This window comes from Mus caroli, chromosome 1 (genome assembly GCF_900094665.2).
Source record: "Mus caroli chromosome 1, CAROLI_EIJ_v1.1, whole genome shotgun sequence".
NCBI classification, from domain to species: domain Eukaryota; kingdom Metazoa; phylum Chordata; class Mammalia; order Rodentia; family Muridae; genus Mus; species Mus caroli.
In genome coordinates this window covers 130,682,186-130,698,850 of record NC_034570.1, presented here as the reverse complement: position 1 = coordinate 130,698,850, position 16,665 = coordinate 130,682,186, and the positions used below count along the sequence as shown (strand labels likewise).

At 39.6% G+C, this 16,665-nt stretch overlaps 1 protein-coding gene across 2 annotated transcripts in view; it reads right to left on the bottom strand.

Moving 5' to 3' along the window:
• Dennd1b (DENN domain containing 1B) overlaps positions 1–16,665 on the bottom strand; it is a 209,379-nt gene that overhangs the window by 24,686 nt on the left and 168,028 nt on the right. For both annotated transcript variants that reach the window (XM_021163128.2, XM_021163138.2), the window contains 5 exons: positions 16,226–16,316; positions 10,299–10,339; positions 9,203–9,271; positions 7,213–7,269; positions 6,119–6,226 (listed from right to left, as the gene is read on the bottom strand). In XM_021163128.2, coding sequence (XP_021018787.2) covers positions 6,119–6,226; positions 7,213–7,269; positions 9,203–9,271; positions 10,299–10,339; positions 16,226–16,316 — 366 coding nt within the window. The remainder of the gene's footprint in view (positions 1–6,118; positions 6,227–7,212; positions 7,270–9,202; positions 9,272–10,298; positions 10,340–16,225; positions 16,317–16,665) is intronic.

The window sequence follows — 16,665 nt, the reverse complement described above, 5'->3', positions numbered from 1 at the left end:
AATTACAGGAAAACAGGTGAAGGAATTGAACAAAACCATCCAGGTTCTAAAAATGGCAATAAAGAAACCACAAAGGGAGACAACCTGGATATAGAAAACCTAGGAAAGAGATCAGGAGTCACAGACACAAGCATCACCAACAGAATACAAGAGATAGAAGAGAGAATCTCAGAAGATACCATAGAAAACACTGACACAAGAGTCAAAGAAAATGCAAAGTGCAAAAAGCTTCTAACCCAAAATATCCAGGAAATCCAAGACACAATGAGAAGACCAAACCTAAGGATAATAGGTATAGAAGAGAGTGAAGATTCCCAACTTAAAGGGCCAGTAAATATCTTCAACAAAATTATGAAAGAAAACTTCCCTAACCTAAAGAAAGAGATTGCCATAAACATGCAAGAAGCCTACAGAAGTCCAAATAGATTGGACTAGAAAAGAAATTCCTTCCTTTACATAATAGTCAAAACACCAAATGCACAAAACAAAGAAAGAGTACTAAAAGCAGTAAGGGAAAAAGGTCAAGTAACATAAAGGCAGACCTACAAGAATTACACCAGACTTCTCACCAGAGACTATGAAAGCTAGAAGAACCTGAGCAGATGTCATACAGACCCTAAGAGAACACAAAGGCCAGCCCAGGCTACTATACCCAGCAAAACTCCCAATTACCATAGATGGAGAAACCAAGATATTCCATGACAAAACCTAATTTACACAGTATCTTTCCACAAATCCAGACCTACAAAGGATAATAGATGGAAAACTCCAACACAAGGAGAGAAACTACACCCTAGAAAAAGCAAGAAAGTAATCTTTCAACAAACCCAAAAGAAAATAGCCACACAAACATAATTCCACCTCTAACAACAAAATAACAATCAATTTTCCTTACTATCTCTTAACATCAATGGACTCAATTCCCCAATAAAAAGACATAGACTAACAGACTGAATACATAAACAGGACCCAGCATTATGCTGCATACAGGAAACATACCTCAGTGTCAAAGACATACACTTCCTCAGAGTAAAGGACTGGAAAACAATTCTCCAAGTAAATGGTCCCAAGAAACAAGCTGGAATAGCTATTGTAATATCAAATAAAATCAACTTTCAATGAAAAGTTATAAAAAAAGATAGGGAAGGACACTTCATGCTCATCAAAGGAAAAATATACCAAGAAGAACTCTTAATTCTGAACATCTATGCTCCAAATGCAAGGGCGCAAACATTCATAAACGAAACTTTAATAAAACTAACACAATAATAGTGGGAGACTTCAATACACCACTCTCATCAATGGACAGATCCTGGAGACAAAAACCAAACAGAGACACAGTATAACTCACAAAAGTGATGGACCAAATGGATTTAACAGTTATCTATAGAACATTTCATCCTAAAGAAAAAGAATATACCTTCTTCTTAGCACCTCATAGTATTTTCTCCAAAATTGATCATATAATCAGTCACAAAACAGTCCTTAACAGATACAAGAAGATTGAAATAATCCCATGCATCCTATCAGGTCACCACGGACTAAGGCTGATCTTTAATAACAACAAAAACGACAAAAAGCCCACATACACATGGAAGCTGAACAATGCCCTATTCAATGATAACTTGATCAAGGAAGAAATAAAGAAAATTAAAGACTTTTTAGAATTTAATGAAAATGAAGTCACAACATACCCAAACTTATGGGACACAGTGAAAGCAGTGCTAAGAGAAAAATTCATAGCTCTGAGTGCCTCCAAAAAGAAACTGGAGAGAGCACACACTAGCAGCTTGACAGCACACCTGAAAGCTCTAGAACAAAAAGAAGCAAATACGCCCAAGAGGAGTAGACCACAGGAAATAATCAGACTCAGGGCTGAAATCAACTAATTAGAAGCAAAAAGAACTATACAAAGAATCAACCAAACCAGGTGCTGGTTCTTGGAGAAAATTCCTTTTCCTTCCTTTTCCTTTTCCTTTTCCTTTTCCTTTTCCTTTTCCTTTTCCTTTTCCTTTCTCCCTTTCTCCCTTTCCCCCTTTTTCCCCCCGTTTCCCCCTTTCCTTTCCTTTCGTTCTTTCATTCATTCTTTGTTTTTGATCAAATATAGTCTAACAGGAGTCAAACTGAGAAAGGAAACTTCAGATGAGAAACTGTCTCCATCAGATTGTCCAGTAGGCAAAAGACCATTGAGTGTTTTCTTGACTGATGATTTACTATTGCAAGTGCCATCCCTGAACAGCTGGAATAAGAAATCAGTTTGCACAAGATAGTAATTGTATTTCTTCATGACTTCTTCTTCAGTGTCTGCTTCCAAGCTCATGTTTGATTTCCTGTCCTGATTGTTATTCATACTGTACTGTAAGATATGAGATGAAATCAACTCTTTCCTCTCTTAAAAAAAAAAATCTACCAAACTCCTTCATTCCTAAGACTGATGAGGCTCAATTGTTCCTTCCGAAATTCATGTAAAGCTCCCATCCCCACCCTCATGTCTTGCTGTCCTGCCCTTCTGCCATGTGATAATGTAGCACATTGTCTTTATGTCTTTATAACACGTGAGCCTTTACCCAGGCTCTCCAGCCTTCAAACATTTACAGAGTATTTTTCTGTTCTTTATGTATTACTCAAGCTCAAGTATTTTGTTACAGTACTACAACACTGGCTAAATCAGTCACGCAAGAGCACTTTATTACCATAAACATTTCATGGTACTGTGATTATTAATCTTGACTGTTGATTTTATGAGCATTTAAATAATCACGGCAGGTCTGTGAGGCTTGTTTCAGATTGACCGGCCTAATAAGAATGGAAGATCCACCCTGCATGTGGGCAGCACCATCCCACAGGTTGGGCACAACCTGAGTAAAAAGGAAGATGGAAGCTCAGGGACACTCAGTCCACCCCTAACTGACTGCAGATGCTATGTGACCAGCTGCCTTACAGTCCACAGCATTCCCAGCGTGGTTCCTGACCTCAGATCATAGCAAAAATAGACCTGCCTTCCTTCCTTCCTTCCTTCCTTCCTTCCTTCCTTCCTTCCTTCCTTCCTTCCTTCCTTCCTATGACTGTCCTGGAAGCAAGAAAAGTGACTAATAAGAACACTGGAATGGCAGCAGTTCAACCCTTCTGTGTGGTTCATAGTCTTTGGAGCAGTGTGTATAGGAAGAACATGGAAGAATTTGAAAAGCCCATGAAGGCTGTAAGTAGAGAAGAGAAGGCCATTCTAGCTGGAGCTGGAAGATAGGAATGCTGACAGGAATGTGTGCACAGAGGACAGGCTCATAAAATTCCAAATGGCAGGGGCTCTACTGGGATCTGAGCTGGTCTATTTATGTAGTAATGACATCAGGAATCACCTGCATTCTGCCTGTTTTCTGAAAACTCAAGTGAGGCTGAGTATAGAGGAACTGAATTCATTCATAGGGTGGAGGGAAATGCCAAGGCAGGAGAGCACTCAGGCTGGGGGCTGCTTTCTTCCACTGTAAGACAAAGCAAAAAGTGGCACCAAACATGGAAAAAGCACAATGTGGTAAGAAAAAGAGCACGGGCAAACTTCACCATGCAGATGAGGCAGGTTTAAAAGCAGCTAGCATGGCTACAGAGATGGATGACATTAAGGAGAAGCCTGGACTGAACACTGGGACAATAAGAAATGTGTTGTGAGGGTAAGACCAAACTTGTCATAGGCTGCACATTGTGAAAATGCAAGTTTATCTGAAAGTAGATGTATTGAGAATTTTGCTGAAGGAGTTCTATGCTCTAAAGGAACTACCTAGAGATGTGGTTTTTTTCTCAGGGTCAGCAGACAGATGCAGATGCCATTGTTTTCCAAGGGAGCCAGGCACATGCACAGCCGGCAACTGAACTTGGCAGCTTGCTTTGTTCACTAGGTATTGGTTGTGCAGGCATAAAAGATAGAGAAATAATGGTGTCAGGAGAGAACACCAAAGTTCTAGAGAGATGCTGCGGTGAAGCAATGTGTAACAGGGTTGCAGTCCCTGTAAAGATATTCAAAAGAGCCATTTAATGAAACTACGAAAGTATAAATCACAGTGCAGACTCTCAAATTTTGAAGATGCCAAGTGTTTGAGACACTAGCTGAAGAAAACTGAGTGTATGCACGGCAGCTGGTTCAAAGCAGACACTATGTGCTCCAGGTCGCAAGAACGGAGAAGAAGGGCTAGCCTTGACCCAGATGATTCTATCATGAGTCAGACTTAGGGCATGAAGCTGAAGGAGTTAGTGTTTGCTTACTGGCTGTTGGTCTCATTTGGCCAGGTCACTGCTATCCCATCTTTCTTCCTTTATGGGTGGGATGTGCATTCTGTGCCACTGAATATTGGAATTATACTAGTTAAGAGATTGCCTTGAATCTCAGATGAGAGTAAGAGTCTGGCAATACTAAAAACTATAGGGACTTCTGGTGGTATGCTAAATGCATTTTGGATTATGCGATAGCTATGAGCCTCTGAGGATAAAAGATGGAAGGAAGGATATGGTTTTAAAGTGATATGTTTGGGTGTCAAGATGACAAAATCTGGAGTTGACATGGTTCCTCTTGATTTCCCCATTGATGGTGTTTAGAATCCCACGGAAATAACTTTCAGAGGGATCTGTGAGGATTTTCTATATTGGTTAGGTTTTCTATACTGCTGGGCAACACCACTCAATGGGCTGTTTTCCCAGAGTGAGCCAGAGAAGAAAAATGGAGCTGAGTATCAGCGCAGCTCTCCTGTTCTCCTGACAGTGTATGCCATGGGACCAGCTGCTTAAACCCCGCCATGCGGACTTCCTGCTACAGTGGACTGTACACCCAAACTGTGAGCCAAATAAGTCCTTCCTTCCTTCCTTCCTTCCTTCCTTCTTTCCTTCCTTCCTTCCTTCCTTCCTTCCTTCCTTCCTTCCTTCCTTCCTTCCTTCTTTCCTTCCTTCCTTCCGATGTCCTGTTCTGGCCCTAATCTTGTATGAGTCACAGACATTGCTATGACTCATCTGTTGTAAAAGAAGCTTTGCAGCCACAATATGAATTTGACTCTAAAGCTGATTTCTAAAGATGCCTAATCAACCACAATTTGGTATGTAAAGCTTAATTGGTTAAAACCTTCTAGAGCCTACTCTAAAATAAGAGATTACATTGCTAGTTTTCTAAACAGTTTTCCTCTTGGGACAATATTTTTAGTGATATCAGCATTTGAACCGAAGTTTTAAATAATAATAGCAAATAAAATATCTTGGTACAGAAAAAAACAAGCATATAGTTCCCATGCTATGATGGTTTGGCTTCATGAGTTTTTAGTTTTACTATGGAGAAAAGCAATATACTTTAAGTAAAAATGATCTTTCAACCTTTGAGTTGTTCCCAGCTAGTGATAAATGATACAGAACTGTTCCTTGATCCCAGGCAGCACAGGGACTCAGCTTCCTGTCACACATGTTGTCATAAAGGGGAAGAGCCCGACAGTGTACAGTGCTGTTACCTAAGATATTAGGAGGGAAGCATCTTCAAAGCATCTTCAGTTACAACGTGAGCAGCCACGATGATCAATCGAGAGGCTCCCATCACAGGGTCAGGACCACGAGCACAGCGCCCCACCCTTGGATTTCCACAAGCTGTTCTAGTACTGAATGTCTGGGTCACACATTTTATGTTTGCAGTAAAGGCACTTTGTTCTTGCTGTTCTATGTTACTCTGTTCATACTGCACATCATCACATTTCAATGTCTCCCAGACTCACTGGGGTATAAGTTCTTTGAAGACATGACGAAACACAAGTTAAGTAACCTGTATGCAAAAGGCTTGGGAATAGCACTACTTTTTATTTTCTATTTCTTTTTTAGGTGCTATGATATCTGTAGATACACACAGGGCCAACATTGTAATAACTATTATAATAAGTTTATGTCTGGACTGTGTGGGATGTTCCATGTCTGCACCAAGATGGGATTTTCAGAAGGGCTTTTTGTTTCTCCATTATGCAAGTCCTGAGTGCACTACTCTCCCCCTTGACCATCAATGCTGAATTTTGAATAAGAGAAATATCAATGGTTCAAATTACTTCTAAAGAACTTGGTGAAATTGTGTAATCTGAGACCAAGGACACAGGGCAAGCATCCTTACCTGGGAAAGCTTGTGCTTCTCTCTGTTCTCTCCCTTCTCATTGTGTAAAGTGTACACTGGTGTATACTGCACCAATCCAGAACAGGTCCCATACTCTTCCTCATTGTCCTATCCATGAAGAAAAGTATAATTATTTTATAATACTCCACTTTTAAACTAAAGATATTTCATTAATAAGGTTGCCTGTTAAACATAAAAAGAAAAAGCACTATATGTATAATTTTAAAGACTATCCTGAGGAAATCATGATTTTCTATGGTGTGATTTAATTAAAAAATAATCCATACTTTGACTATTTGAAATAAAATTTATATAAAGATAAATGTTCACCATTACTAGAATGGAAGATTTTATTTTTTTTTTCCCCAGACAGGGTTTCTCTGTGTAGCCCTGGCTGTCCTGGAACTCACTCTGTAGACCAGGCTGGACTCAAACTCAGAAATCCACCTGCCTTTGCTGGGATTAAAGGCGTGCGCCACCACTGCCCGGCTAGGAAGATTTTTAAGTAGTTTATTTTCTTCAAAAGTAAAAATTCAGAACACAAATTATTAATAAATTTGCAAAGATGTAATTTGTAATTAAACGAAGAACATAAATATAGACTTATAAACATTCACACGATACCTGGAATACCCATAGGTTCAAAATCAAATTCTCATATGTGATCTTTTATAGATTAGGAACATTCCTCAATGTGGTAACTACCATTGGGATGATCCTATAAAACCAAATGGTGGCATTTTTTTGACTAATTTCAACCCAAAGTTAGTTTTTAAAAAACATCAGCTTGAAGCAAGATCTTCAATTGTAGAACAAAAGCAATCAATTTTATGAAAACATACATCCTACTAAAAGTCTTTTTGAAGGACTCCACGTTCTGTGATAAAATATGCAAACAATACAAGGACTAGTTGGTGGACACATACAGAAGAGCTGAGAATTAGTTGCCAGAGGCCTTGTTATAAAAAGTACATTCTTGAACAAAGCAAGAGCATATCATAAAAGCCATCAAAACATAAATCTCAGCTTGTAGAGCAGGGGCTAAACTCACACAAAATCAGGGGGAAGTACGAAGACCAAGAAGGCAGACGCACCTTGTGTTTCAGCCTGCTCTTCACCTCCTTTAGTCCCAGTCTGGCGTGACTCTTTGCCTAGGAAATGAGAATAAGTATATCTAGCTTCTTATGCTTCTATTATCATTTACTAAATAAAAAGATATGTAAGATTATCTCTAATAAGGTTTGCTAACTATCCATATTACTTAGAAAAGAAACAAATTATATCCTAACACTATTTCCAGGGAGGCCATCTAGTTATCATTTTATTAAGCCTAAACTGTTGTTTAAAAGGGTCAATTCTGTATTTCATACAAACACACAAAAGTTAACATTCAGTCGAGAATCAATCGGGTACCAAATCCCCATTATTAATTGAAAATTGTGACCAATGAGAGAAAGAGAGAGAGAGAGACAGAGATACGGAGAGAAAGTAATCACAGCATCAAGTTATTTGGACAGATGTGTAAGCTTCAAGAAACTGAAGAAATGTTAAAGAGTGCTGCTGAAGTGCTTTTTCAGACACAGGCATCTAGGGGAGTGGTATTTCACACATAGATTTTCCAGCAAAAATTAAGTCACTGAACAACTTCACGCTACCTTCATATTTCTCTAGGGTTTGTCTTCATCATTCAGAGTCTCCAGACTGGCTGTAAATTGTGGGGTCCAACTTAAGACAGCGGGGAGCTTCATAATCGTGGGGCTTTTCCTGCACTGGAGATTTTTACTCAGAGTATTCCAGGTAAAAACAGACAAAAGGAAGCCTCCTTTATTTTGTTTCCTGACTATGTGCTGGGTCTTAGAAACACTGCACTGCTTGTTGTCCCAGCTCCAGGATGACACTGTTCCCAAGACACCATATACAAGAGCACAGTGATCCAGGAAGATTAAGTCTAGACAAAGTGGTGATAACACTTTTAAGTAAAACAAGAATATATTTAGATTGTATAAAGAAGGTAACTGCCCATACAATAGTATTTTAATAGCAGACTTTTGTTTGATATGAACTCTAAACATTTTATAAAGCTTCTTTTAAAAATGGAAAACACAGTTGTAGCAATAGCTCAGATGTTAACGGTGCTTGCCACACTGGAATGAAGACCTGCATTCGATCACCAGACGAGTAAAGGGCTGGATGGACATGCAGCTGCACTTGTATTCACAATGCTACAAAGGCAAAGGCAGGTAGGTTCACAAGGATCCTGGACCTTGCCCGACCTGACCCGATTAGTGAGCTCCAAACTCTAGTGGGAGACCCTGTTTAACACTATAAAGTCACAACTGGTCAAAATCACTGAGAACAACCACCTGTGGGTACTCAGCCCACCGATAAATCCACAGCACAACCCCACAGCTGAGGCTCAACGAGCATCATGGGAACACTCAAAGAGCCAGAGCACCAGGGCAGAATGTGTGCTGCAAGATAGTATCTTCTACAGAGGACAGGGAAGCTGCACCCAGAAAATCCCAACAACATGGTTGCCTAAGCAACAATTGATGTGCAAGTGGATGGAAAAATTCTAACAGGGCTTGATTCCTAGAAAATGAGCTACTGGAAGTTAATGGCAGCTGAGAGAGAAAGAAAATCTGTCTTCTCTAGAATGAGGTTAGCCAAGCCCAGGAGGTTAGCCCTAACCACACGATGAGAAACACTAAATGGACTCAGCTGGTTGTATCTGTAACTTATATACATTTATAATTAAGTAAACATACACAGTACACATGGATGTAACAATTATATTTTAATAAGAGGCCATGAATTTGAGGAGTGAGAGTCACACCAGAGGAACTAGGAGGGGGAGGAGCAGGAGGAGCAGTGACACAAACACAACACTCATATATGAAATGCTCAAAAGAAGTACAAAGTCATTACACACTGACCTTGAGTAAAGAAAAATGCCATGAAAAAAGAAAACAAAAATAAATGTATGCATGCATGCAAGGGTGTACACACACACATACACACACACACATACACCATACATGTAATTTTATCAGTAGAAGTCTGAAAGTCAGAGAGGAAACTTACAAATTTGTATGCAGTCCGCATAGCAGGAGTTGCTTTGGTCACTGCTGTGTTGAACAATGCACCTCCTTTCTGAAAGAAGAGAAACATTTTTAAAGACTTGTGGGCAAACTGTTCTAGAAAAATCAAACATTGTCAGCAATACAGAAAAATATGTACGTTAAAGACCCATGAAGTTATGTCAAGTATTTTTAATATTTTACATTTATAATGATTTAAAACAGAGTGTAAATATTTTGCTCAGTTCTTTTCAGTTGGTGTAAAGTATCATTTCCAAGTCATTTCATCACCAGGTTGGGATAGAGAGTAAGATGGACAAGACTGAACAAACTTAGAGTTTCTCAACAGACAGAAGATGATGGTGATCAGCTGATTTGATGCTGGGCAATAAAGATTTCGTCTGTGGGTGATTTTCTTCACTAGAACATATCATACTAACAAAACATTGTTATCCAATAAAATCCCCATCAGACCCTACTACTGCACCCTAGTCCTTTGTTTGCTTTCTGTTGCTATGACACTGATGAGACTCACCTTCCAGAGAAAAGGACTTATTACATCACTCAGGTCAGAGTTCATCATCAATGGAAGCTAGGGCAGGCGCTCAAGCAGGAACCTGAATGGAGGAGTGTGGCTCACTGGCCCCCTTCCAAGCCCCTAGTCAGCTGTCTCTTTTACACCTCTCAGGACCACTTACCCAGGGTGGCACTGCCCACTGTGGGCTGGCCCATCAATCATTAAGCAAGACAATGTCACACAGCCATTCCCACAGGCCAATATGATAGAGGCATTTCCTCAGCTGAGGTTCCTCTTCCGAAAGTATCACACTGCCAGAACCTAAGCAGCACATGGGTGCTGTGACCTATAATACAGTATGCAGGCAAATGGTGGCTTTGAGTAAGACTTTTATGTCTAAAGTAAACACTTTCATCTTAAATTTCCTTTATATTATCAACAAAGTATAAACAAAAAATACTTAGTGTGATAAAACATACACATTTCAAATTAAACAGTGTTAAGTATAGCCAGAATACTTTTTCTCAATATTTCTCTGAACTTTCTAGAGTGAAAAGAGGAGAAACAAAAGGCATACGCTTACCTTGACTGTATACACCCACTGCTGATATGATCGCGGGCTCCCTGGAACATATAAAAGTTAGATGTCAGGGGTAGCCACTAAAAGCTAAAACCAGAAAAACACAGCTTGCCCAGAGACAGCATGCAGAGCAGCCTAGCAGGTCCCTTTACTGGCCTGCTGTAAACCAGGACCAGGTCCTGAGAGTGAGTACACCAGGCCATCAGAACTCATACCAATAGCATTGTTCTTCATTCACACATGAACCTAAGGCTTCCCTATATTCTCTCATTTAAATATTTGCCTTGCAGTGGAAAATATAGCCTATTGAAATTCAACATGCCTATACATCTAAAAAATATTTTTTCAAAGTTTTATGTCTATTGTTTTAAAAAATGTTTGTTTTATACAGTTAGGTTCACTTAAAACATTTCAAGTGTGGAGAAGAATCAAGGAAAACAGGAAATTGGGAAATGCAGAAAACCATGAGGACAAAAAAGATGGTTTTGTAATTTTTAAATAGCAATGTACACTAATAGGTGCTTGTATCTTTTTTTTTTTTTTTAAAGCTTTATTGCTTACTTCTTCAGGAGCAAGAGGAGAAGAGGGGTGCTTGTATCTTAATGTGACTAAATGACACTTTTATCTCTAAAAATAGTCTCTAACTTTCTAGAAGCAAAACCATATGGCTAGAAGGAAACTCACGGAAAGGATGCCATGGGTATGAATGAGTCTCCCAGAACTCCTTCTAAGAGAATCTGACAGTTACGGCTGAGAAGGAGGCCCACAGGGCACAACACTTGCTGTGAAACAGGACTTGAGGAAAGAAGCCAGGTGTGGTGGCACACACATGTCATCCTAGTGCTGGGATGGGAGACATGAGCACATTCCTCAGAGAGACACAGGCCACTGAGACCCTGTCTCAAAAACCACGGTATATGGAGAGCAAGGAACAACGAACATCTAAGGTTGTCCTTTGTCCCCTTGTCCAGATGTATGGTACCTCCTAGACCCCAGAGATACACAAATGTGCACCAAAGCTCATGTTAATAAACATGCTCATTTATAAATAACATTATTTAGTCACTGAAATGATATTCTTAGCCAAAAGAAAACATATCTGGTGCTGAAGAGATAGCTCAGCAGTTAATGACACTTGTTCCTGCAGAAGACCCAGGATCAATTCCCAGCACCCACTTGTTAACTCATGACCGCTGGTGACTCTGGGTCCAGGAATCTAACAGTCTTCTGGCCTCTAAGGTTACAGTGAATGTGGTGCACATACACACATGTTGCCAAAACTCTCGTACATAAACTAATAACCCTCCCCCCTCGGGAAAAAAAAAGAAACACACATCTAACATAATCTTCTAAACCAACTGATTTCAGTTAGATTTTAAACTACTTTAATTTTTATGATGCATAATCTCCAAAAGAAAAGGGGAAAAGTCATCATTAAAAATAAAGTCTCAATGGCTACACAATCACTGTTGCACAAAGGACCCCACAAAATATAGCATGTACCTTTTTATGCGGTTGTATCTTTGTTTTATGAAAGAAAATATAACAGGACTAGCAAGATGTTAAAGGCATTAGCCTGCTTATAGCTAAGACTAATGAGCTGAGTTTGGGCCCCAGAACCATCACAGTAGTGGCTGAAAGCCAAATCTTGCAAGTTGTCCACTAACCTACACACATGCAATGGCATGCATACACACACGCACACATGCATGCACACACACATGCATGCACACACACACATGCATGAACACCTATGCACAATTGGTAACTGATGTAAAAAGTTGCTACTATGAAACAGTGCTAGAAGAGGAGCCCATCTGACATAGTAGAGTCAGCTCAAAATTGATATTGTGATCTCAGCCTAGGAGTTTCTTGCTATTTTTGAAATATTAACAAAAGTTGGGTACTGAAAGTGTTTGGTTCTAAACTAATTTAATCCTTCAAATCTTTCCCTCACTTAAAAGAAACACCAAGAAACAACTTCATTGTAATAATGATCCTTTGCAGCACTTTCTCCCTTTTATTGAACAAGAAAGTCCTGGGTCAAAACCATTATGACTCATCCCCAAGGATTCAGGTGCATATTTCCTTTACCAAATGATGAAAAACATTCAAGTTATCCTATCGATTTATTTTTCAAATACATTTTAATTTATTACCAATCAAATCTGATCTTTCATTTAGGTTATTCTTTATATTTTTAAAAAAACTTTTTGGGATAGGGTATTTTCTAGCCCAAGCTGGTTTCCAACTCACTGTAAACTGAGACTGGCCATTGGTCCCAAGTCCCCCGGCTCCCAGCTCCAGGTGTGGAATCCCAGGTGTGAACACACTTTCATCAGGTCATGTGCCTTCTACTTCTTCCTCACACATGACTACATAGAAATTATCCACTAAGGGGTTATACATTATTTACTATTATAATGTGTGGTTTTTATTTCTCCAAAATGAATTTTAGAAAGCAGAAGGAAAACAGAACAGTATGATAAGAACTTAAGGTTCAGGAATAATTGTCAACCCAGAAAAAAATGCTAATATATTAACAACAAGGAAACAGTTGTGATAAACCCGCATAGCAGTTATAGGAGGAAGTCAAATGTCTTACTTGAAATTATGAAGAATAAGTTCATATTCAGCTTTTATAGGTCATAAGATGTTTTCATCTGTACATGCTCTGCATTTCCCTACTGTAAAAGTGTGCAAAACAGGTCGTGCCAATGAGAAAGACAAGGTTTCTGGTTGTGCTCTGGACCTCTAGGGTGCAGGGCCGTCCGATAGATGGCTAATTCCATTAGCAGCCAACAAAAATCAAGAATCAGGAATTTAAAAGCCTGATTCACTGTTTCTTCAATGCCAAAATGCCACCCCTAGAACTGCTTAGTAACAGAGCAGAACAGACCAAGTTATCCAGGGACTCCCTACTCCTAGTTTCAAAAAAGAGCACTTTCTAAAGGAAAGGGGTTGGTCAGAGTTGGGGCTCTGAAAAGAATACAAGTCAGGAAAACGGTAAGGGCTGGGTGGCTGGATGTCAAGGAAGGAAGGGGTTAGAAGGCAGGCAGTAAGGAGAGTGGATGGGGAGTAGTGAGCAGGCTGGGTTAAGTGGAGGATGAGTAGAAGAGTGAGGTAGAGAAGGGGGCATGGGAGAATGACCAACACTAAACACTTCTCAAAGTACCACAGGGAGATGATTCACAAATATGCATAAATGTAAACAGTTTAAGTGGAGTCGCCTTATAAAGGGGGTGCAATGTCCTTCCTAAACAGCAGAGGCAAAATAGTACCAAATTTAAAATAATAATAATAAAAAAGAACTCCTATTTTCTTTTCCATTTCAAATCTTCATGAATCACACATTTTTTTTTTTTGCTAAGAACAATCTATGTATTTCTAAGACAATGTAAAATACAAATAAAATTAGCACTTGATTGGCATAATTTTTAAAAATACTTTCTTATTCACTGAAATTGATAACTATGGAAACGGGCTGTCCTTTTGGTTAAGTATTTGCTCCCTCAGATTAGAACATGGGAGTTGGAAATTTTAATTAAAATAACTAGCTGGAATTAAGTAGAGCACTCTCTAAGTAAGATACGGACCAAGCCTCATATCCTTCTATGATAGAATATAAATATCCATCATATTTACTGTATCACTGCCATTTTTAGTGAATACACAATAAAAATAAAATGAATTAGCTATTCTTATGTGCCTTCATGTCTCTTTCTTTCTGTCGTTTCTGGACGAGCAGTTATTACAGAATTTAAGGGTATAAAAGGATCACAGCTCTCCCCCATTACTGTCACAAGATGTCATCTTCAATTCTACAAAAGCTACCAACCCCACGGGTCATAAAGATAATGAGACAGCAGTTATGTAAATACTGTGTAGACCCCTCAAGCAATGTGTCCATAAGCTGACAATATTTTGCTTGTCTGGGTTGAAAAGTAAAAGGCGTCATTTTAACACAAAAGTCCCATTGAAGCTGGATTTCTGCCCATGAGCAAGCGGGATGGGAGCTGAATGGACCCACACAGAGCTCCCTTGCTGAGTCAGACAAACTAACTTTCCCAAGCTCAGTGCCTCTCCTGAGGTGCTGCACGTCTACTAGGTGAAGGCCTATGGCTGCCAAGTTCATCTGCTCTTCTTTGAGGAAATTCTCTTCACCCATTTATTTCTATGTTTTATGGCAGACACTAGGTAGTGTTTAAGATTAAAGTAAGGTGCAAAACTTGCAGATATGTACTTATTTCTTTTTATCTTCTCAATTTTAGTAACTACTCAAATGACTAAAACCCTGCCTATCAAGGCAAACCAACAAAGAGGTCAAAATGAACCCAGCAAGATAGCAACGGCAGATACACTGTTCACGTGGCTCTCATAACATACAGAGCAGTCCCAGTATGAGCTCAGCAATCCTCCTTGGAAGAATCACTAAGACACTGGAGGACTCTGCATGCCAGGACTACAGAGCAGAGCATCAGCTGACAGCATGTCAACTCAGAACTCATTGCTTGCCTACATACTACAACACTGGACACTCAACATTTGGAACGGATTCTAGTTTTGGAATGGTAAAGTTAAAACTTTTCTAATCCTACTGTTGTCTGCAGACCAAGAATTGTACAGCTTCCCACTTACCACTTACGGAAGCAGGCAGCATGCATACAGGCATTCTGGCATTTTCACCTGCACTACACTGCACTATTTCAACCAGAGTCTCTGTTCGAAACTCACTCACACTGCCAGTACCCATCACTTTCTAGCAGAAGCTACCATTAGGTGGGAAACGGGGAAAGGTTATAAATTACTTGGTTTTCTGTTATTTTCAACAATACTAAGAGATTATTAGAGCTAATAACTACTAATTTATGATACAACCTTCCAGCTTTGAAAATTAGTATCACAAAAATAAGCCTATAGCATAGCTCATATAAGATGAAAATTCTACATAAAACTGTGTGTTTAGGAGAAAATAATTGTTTAAAAGACAGTTATCTCTCTCTTCTCCAGCAGACCAAGATGCCCAAAAGAAAGAAAGCCAAGGGGAAAAGGGGGGCCCTGGCCCCCACTTGTCATCAAGAAATAGGAGGCCAAAAAGGTACTTAGTTCTTTGTTTGAGAAAAGGCCCAAAAACTTTGGCATTGGGCAGGACATCCAGCCAATAGATATCTAACACACTTTGTCAAATGGCCCCAATACATCAGGCTGTAGCGGCAAAGTCCATCATCTATAAGTGGCTCAATGTACCTCCTGCCATTAACCAGTTCACTCAGGCCCTGGACAGGCAAACAGCTACTCAGCTGCTTATGCTTGCCCACAAGTACAGGCCAGAGACAAAGAAAGAGAAGCAAAGGCTCCTGGTCCGTGCTGAGAAGAAAGCTGCTGGCAAAGGGGACATCCCAACTAAGAGACTAATAACTCCATGTCAATACAGTCACCACCTTGGTGGAGAACAAGAAGGCTCAGCTGCTGGTGATTGCCCATGACGTAGACCCCACTGACGGGTGGTTTTTCTGCCTGCCCTGTGTGGAAAGATGGGAGTGCCCTACTGCATCATCAAGGGAAAAGCCAGGCTGGGGCGCCCGGTCCACAGGAAGACGTGCACCACTGTTGCCTTCACACAGGTTACCTCAGAAGAGAAGGGTGCTCCAGCTAAGCTGGTGGAAGCTATGAGGACCAATTACAATGAAAGATACAATGAGATCCTCGGCCACTGGGGAGTCTACATCCTGGGTCCTAAGTCTGTGGCTTGCATTGCCAAGCTGGAAAAGGCAAAGGCTAAAAAACTCACCACTAAACCGGGCTACATGTACACTAAGTTTTGTGTACATAAATATAATTACAAAATTATCTTCCCCCCAAAAAGACATATATCAGATACAGACACAAAAATCAGATATCTAGGTAATTACTCTCAAGGCTATCTTTACCTCCACAGAAGCCACCCGAAGTGATCTCTTCTTCGAATATATCAGAGAAACCTCTTCCTGCATTAAGCTTTGCCAGGCGACCATCAATAAACTGAAATTTAAAAGTTTCAAATGTTAATTTTTCATTTTTATAACATTAAAAATTACTTGTAAATAGAGAAAAATGAGGGGAATGAGTAAAGTAGCAATGTCAAAAACAACCATAGGAACCATGCTATTAACAATTTACCTAAAAGAAAACCACATACATATATGCACCTATAATTCTCTGCATAGATATACATATATAGTTTTAATAAACTTTTTTCTTCCAGGCTGATAATGTTTAAAACAGAAGCCTTTTCTTTTCTTTTCTTTTCTTTCCTTTCCTTTCCTTTCCTTTCCTTTCCTTTCCTTTCCTTTCCTTTCCTTTCCTTTCCTTTCCTTTTTTTTTTTTTTTT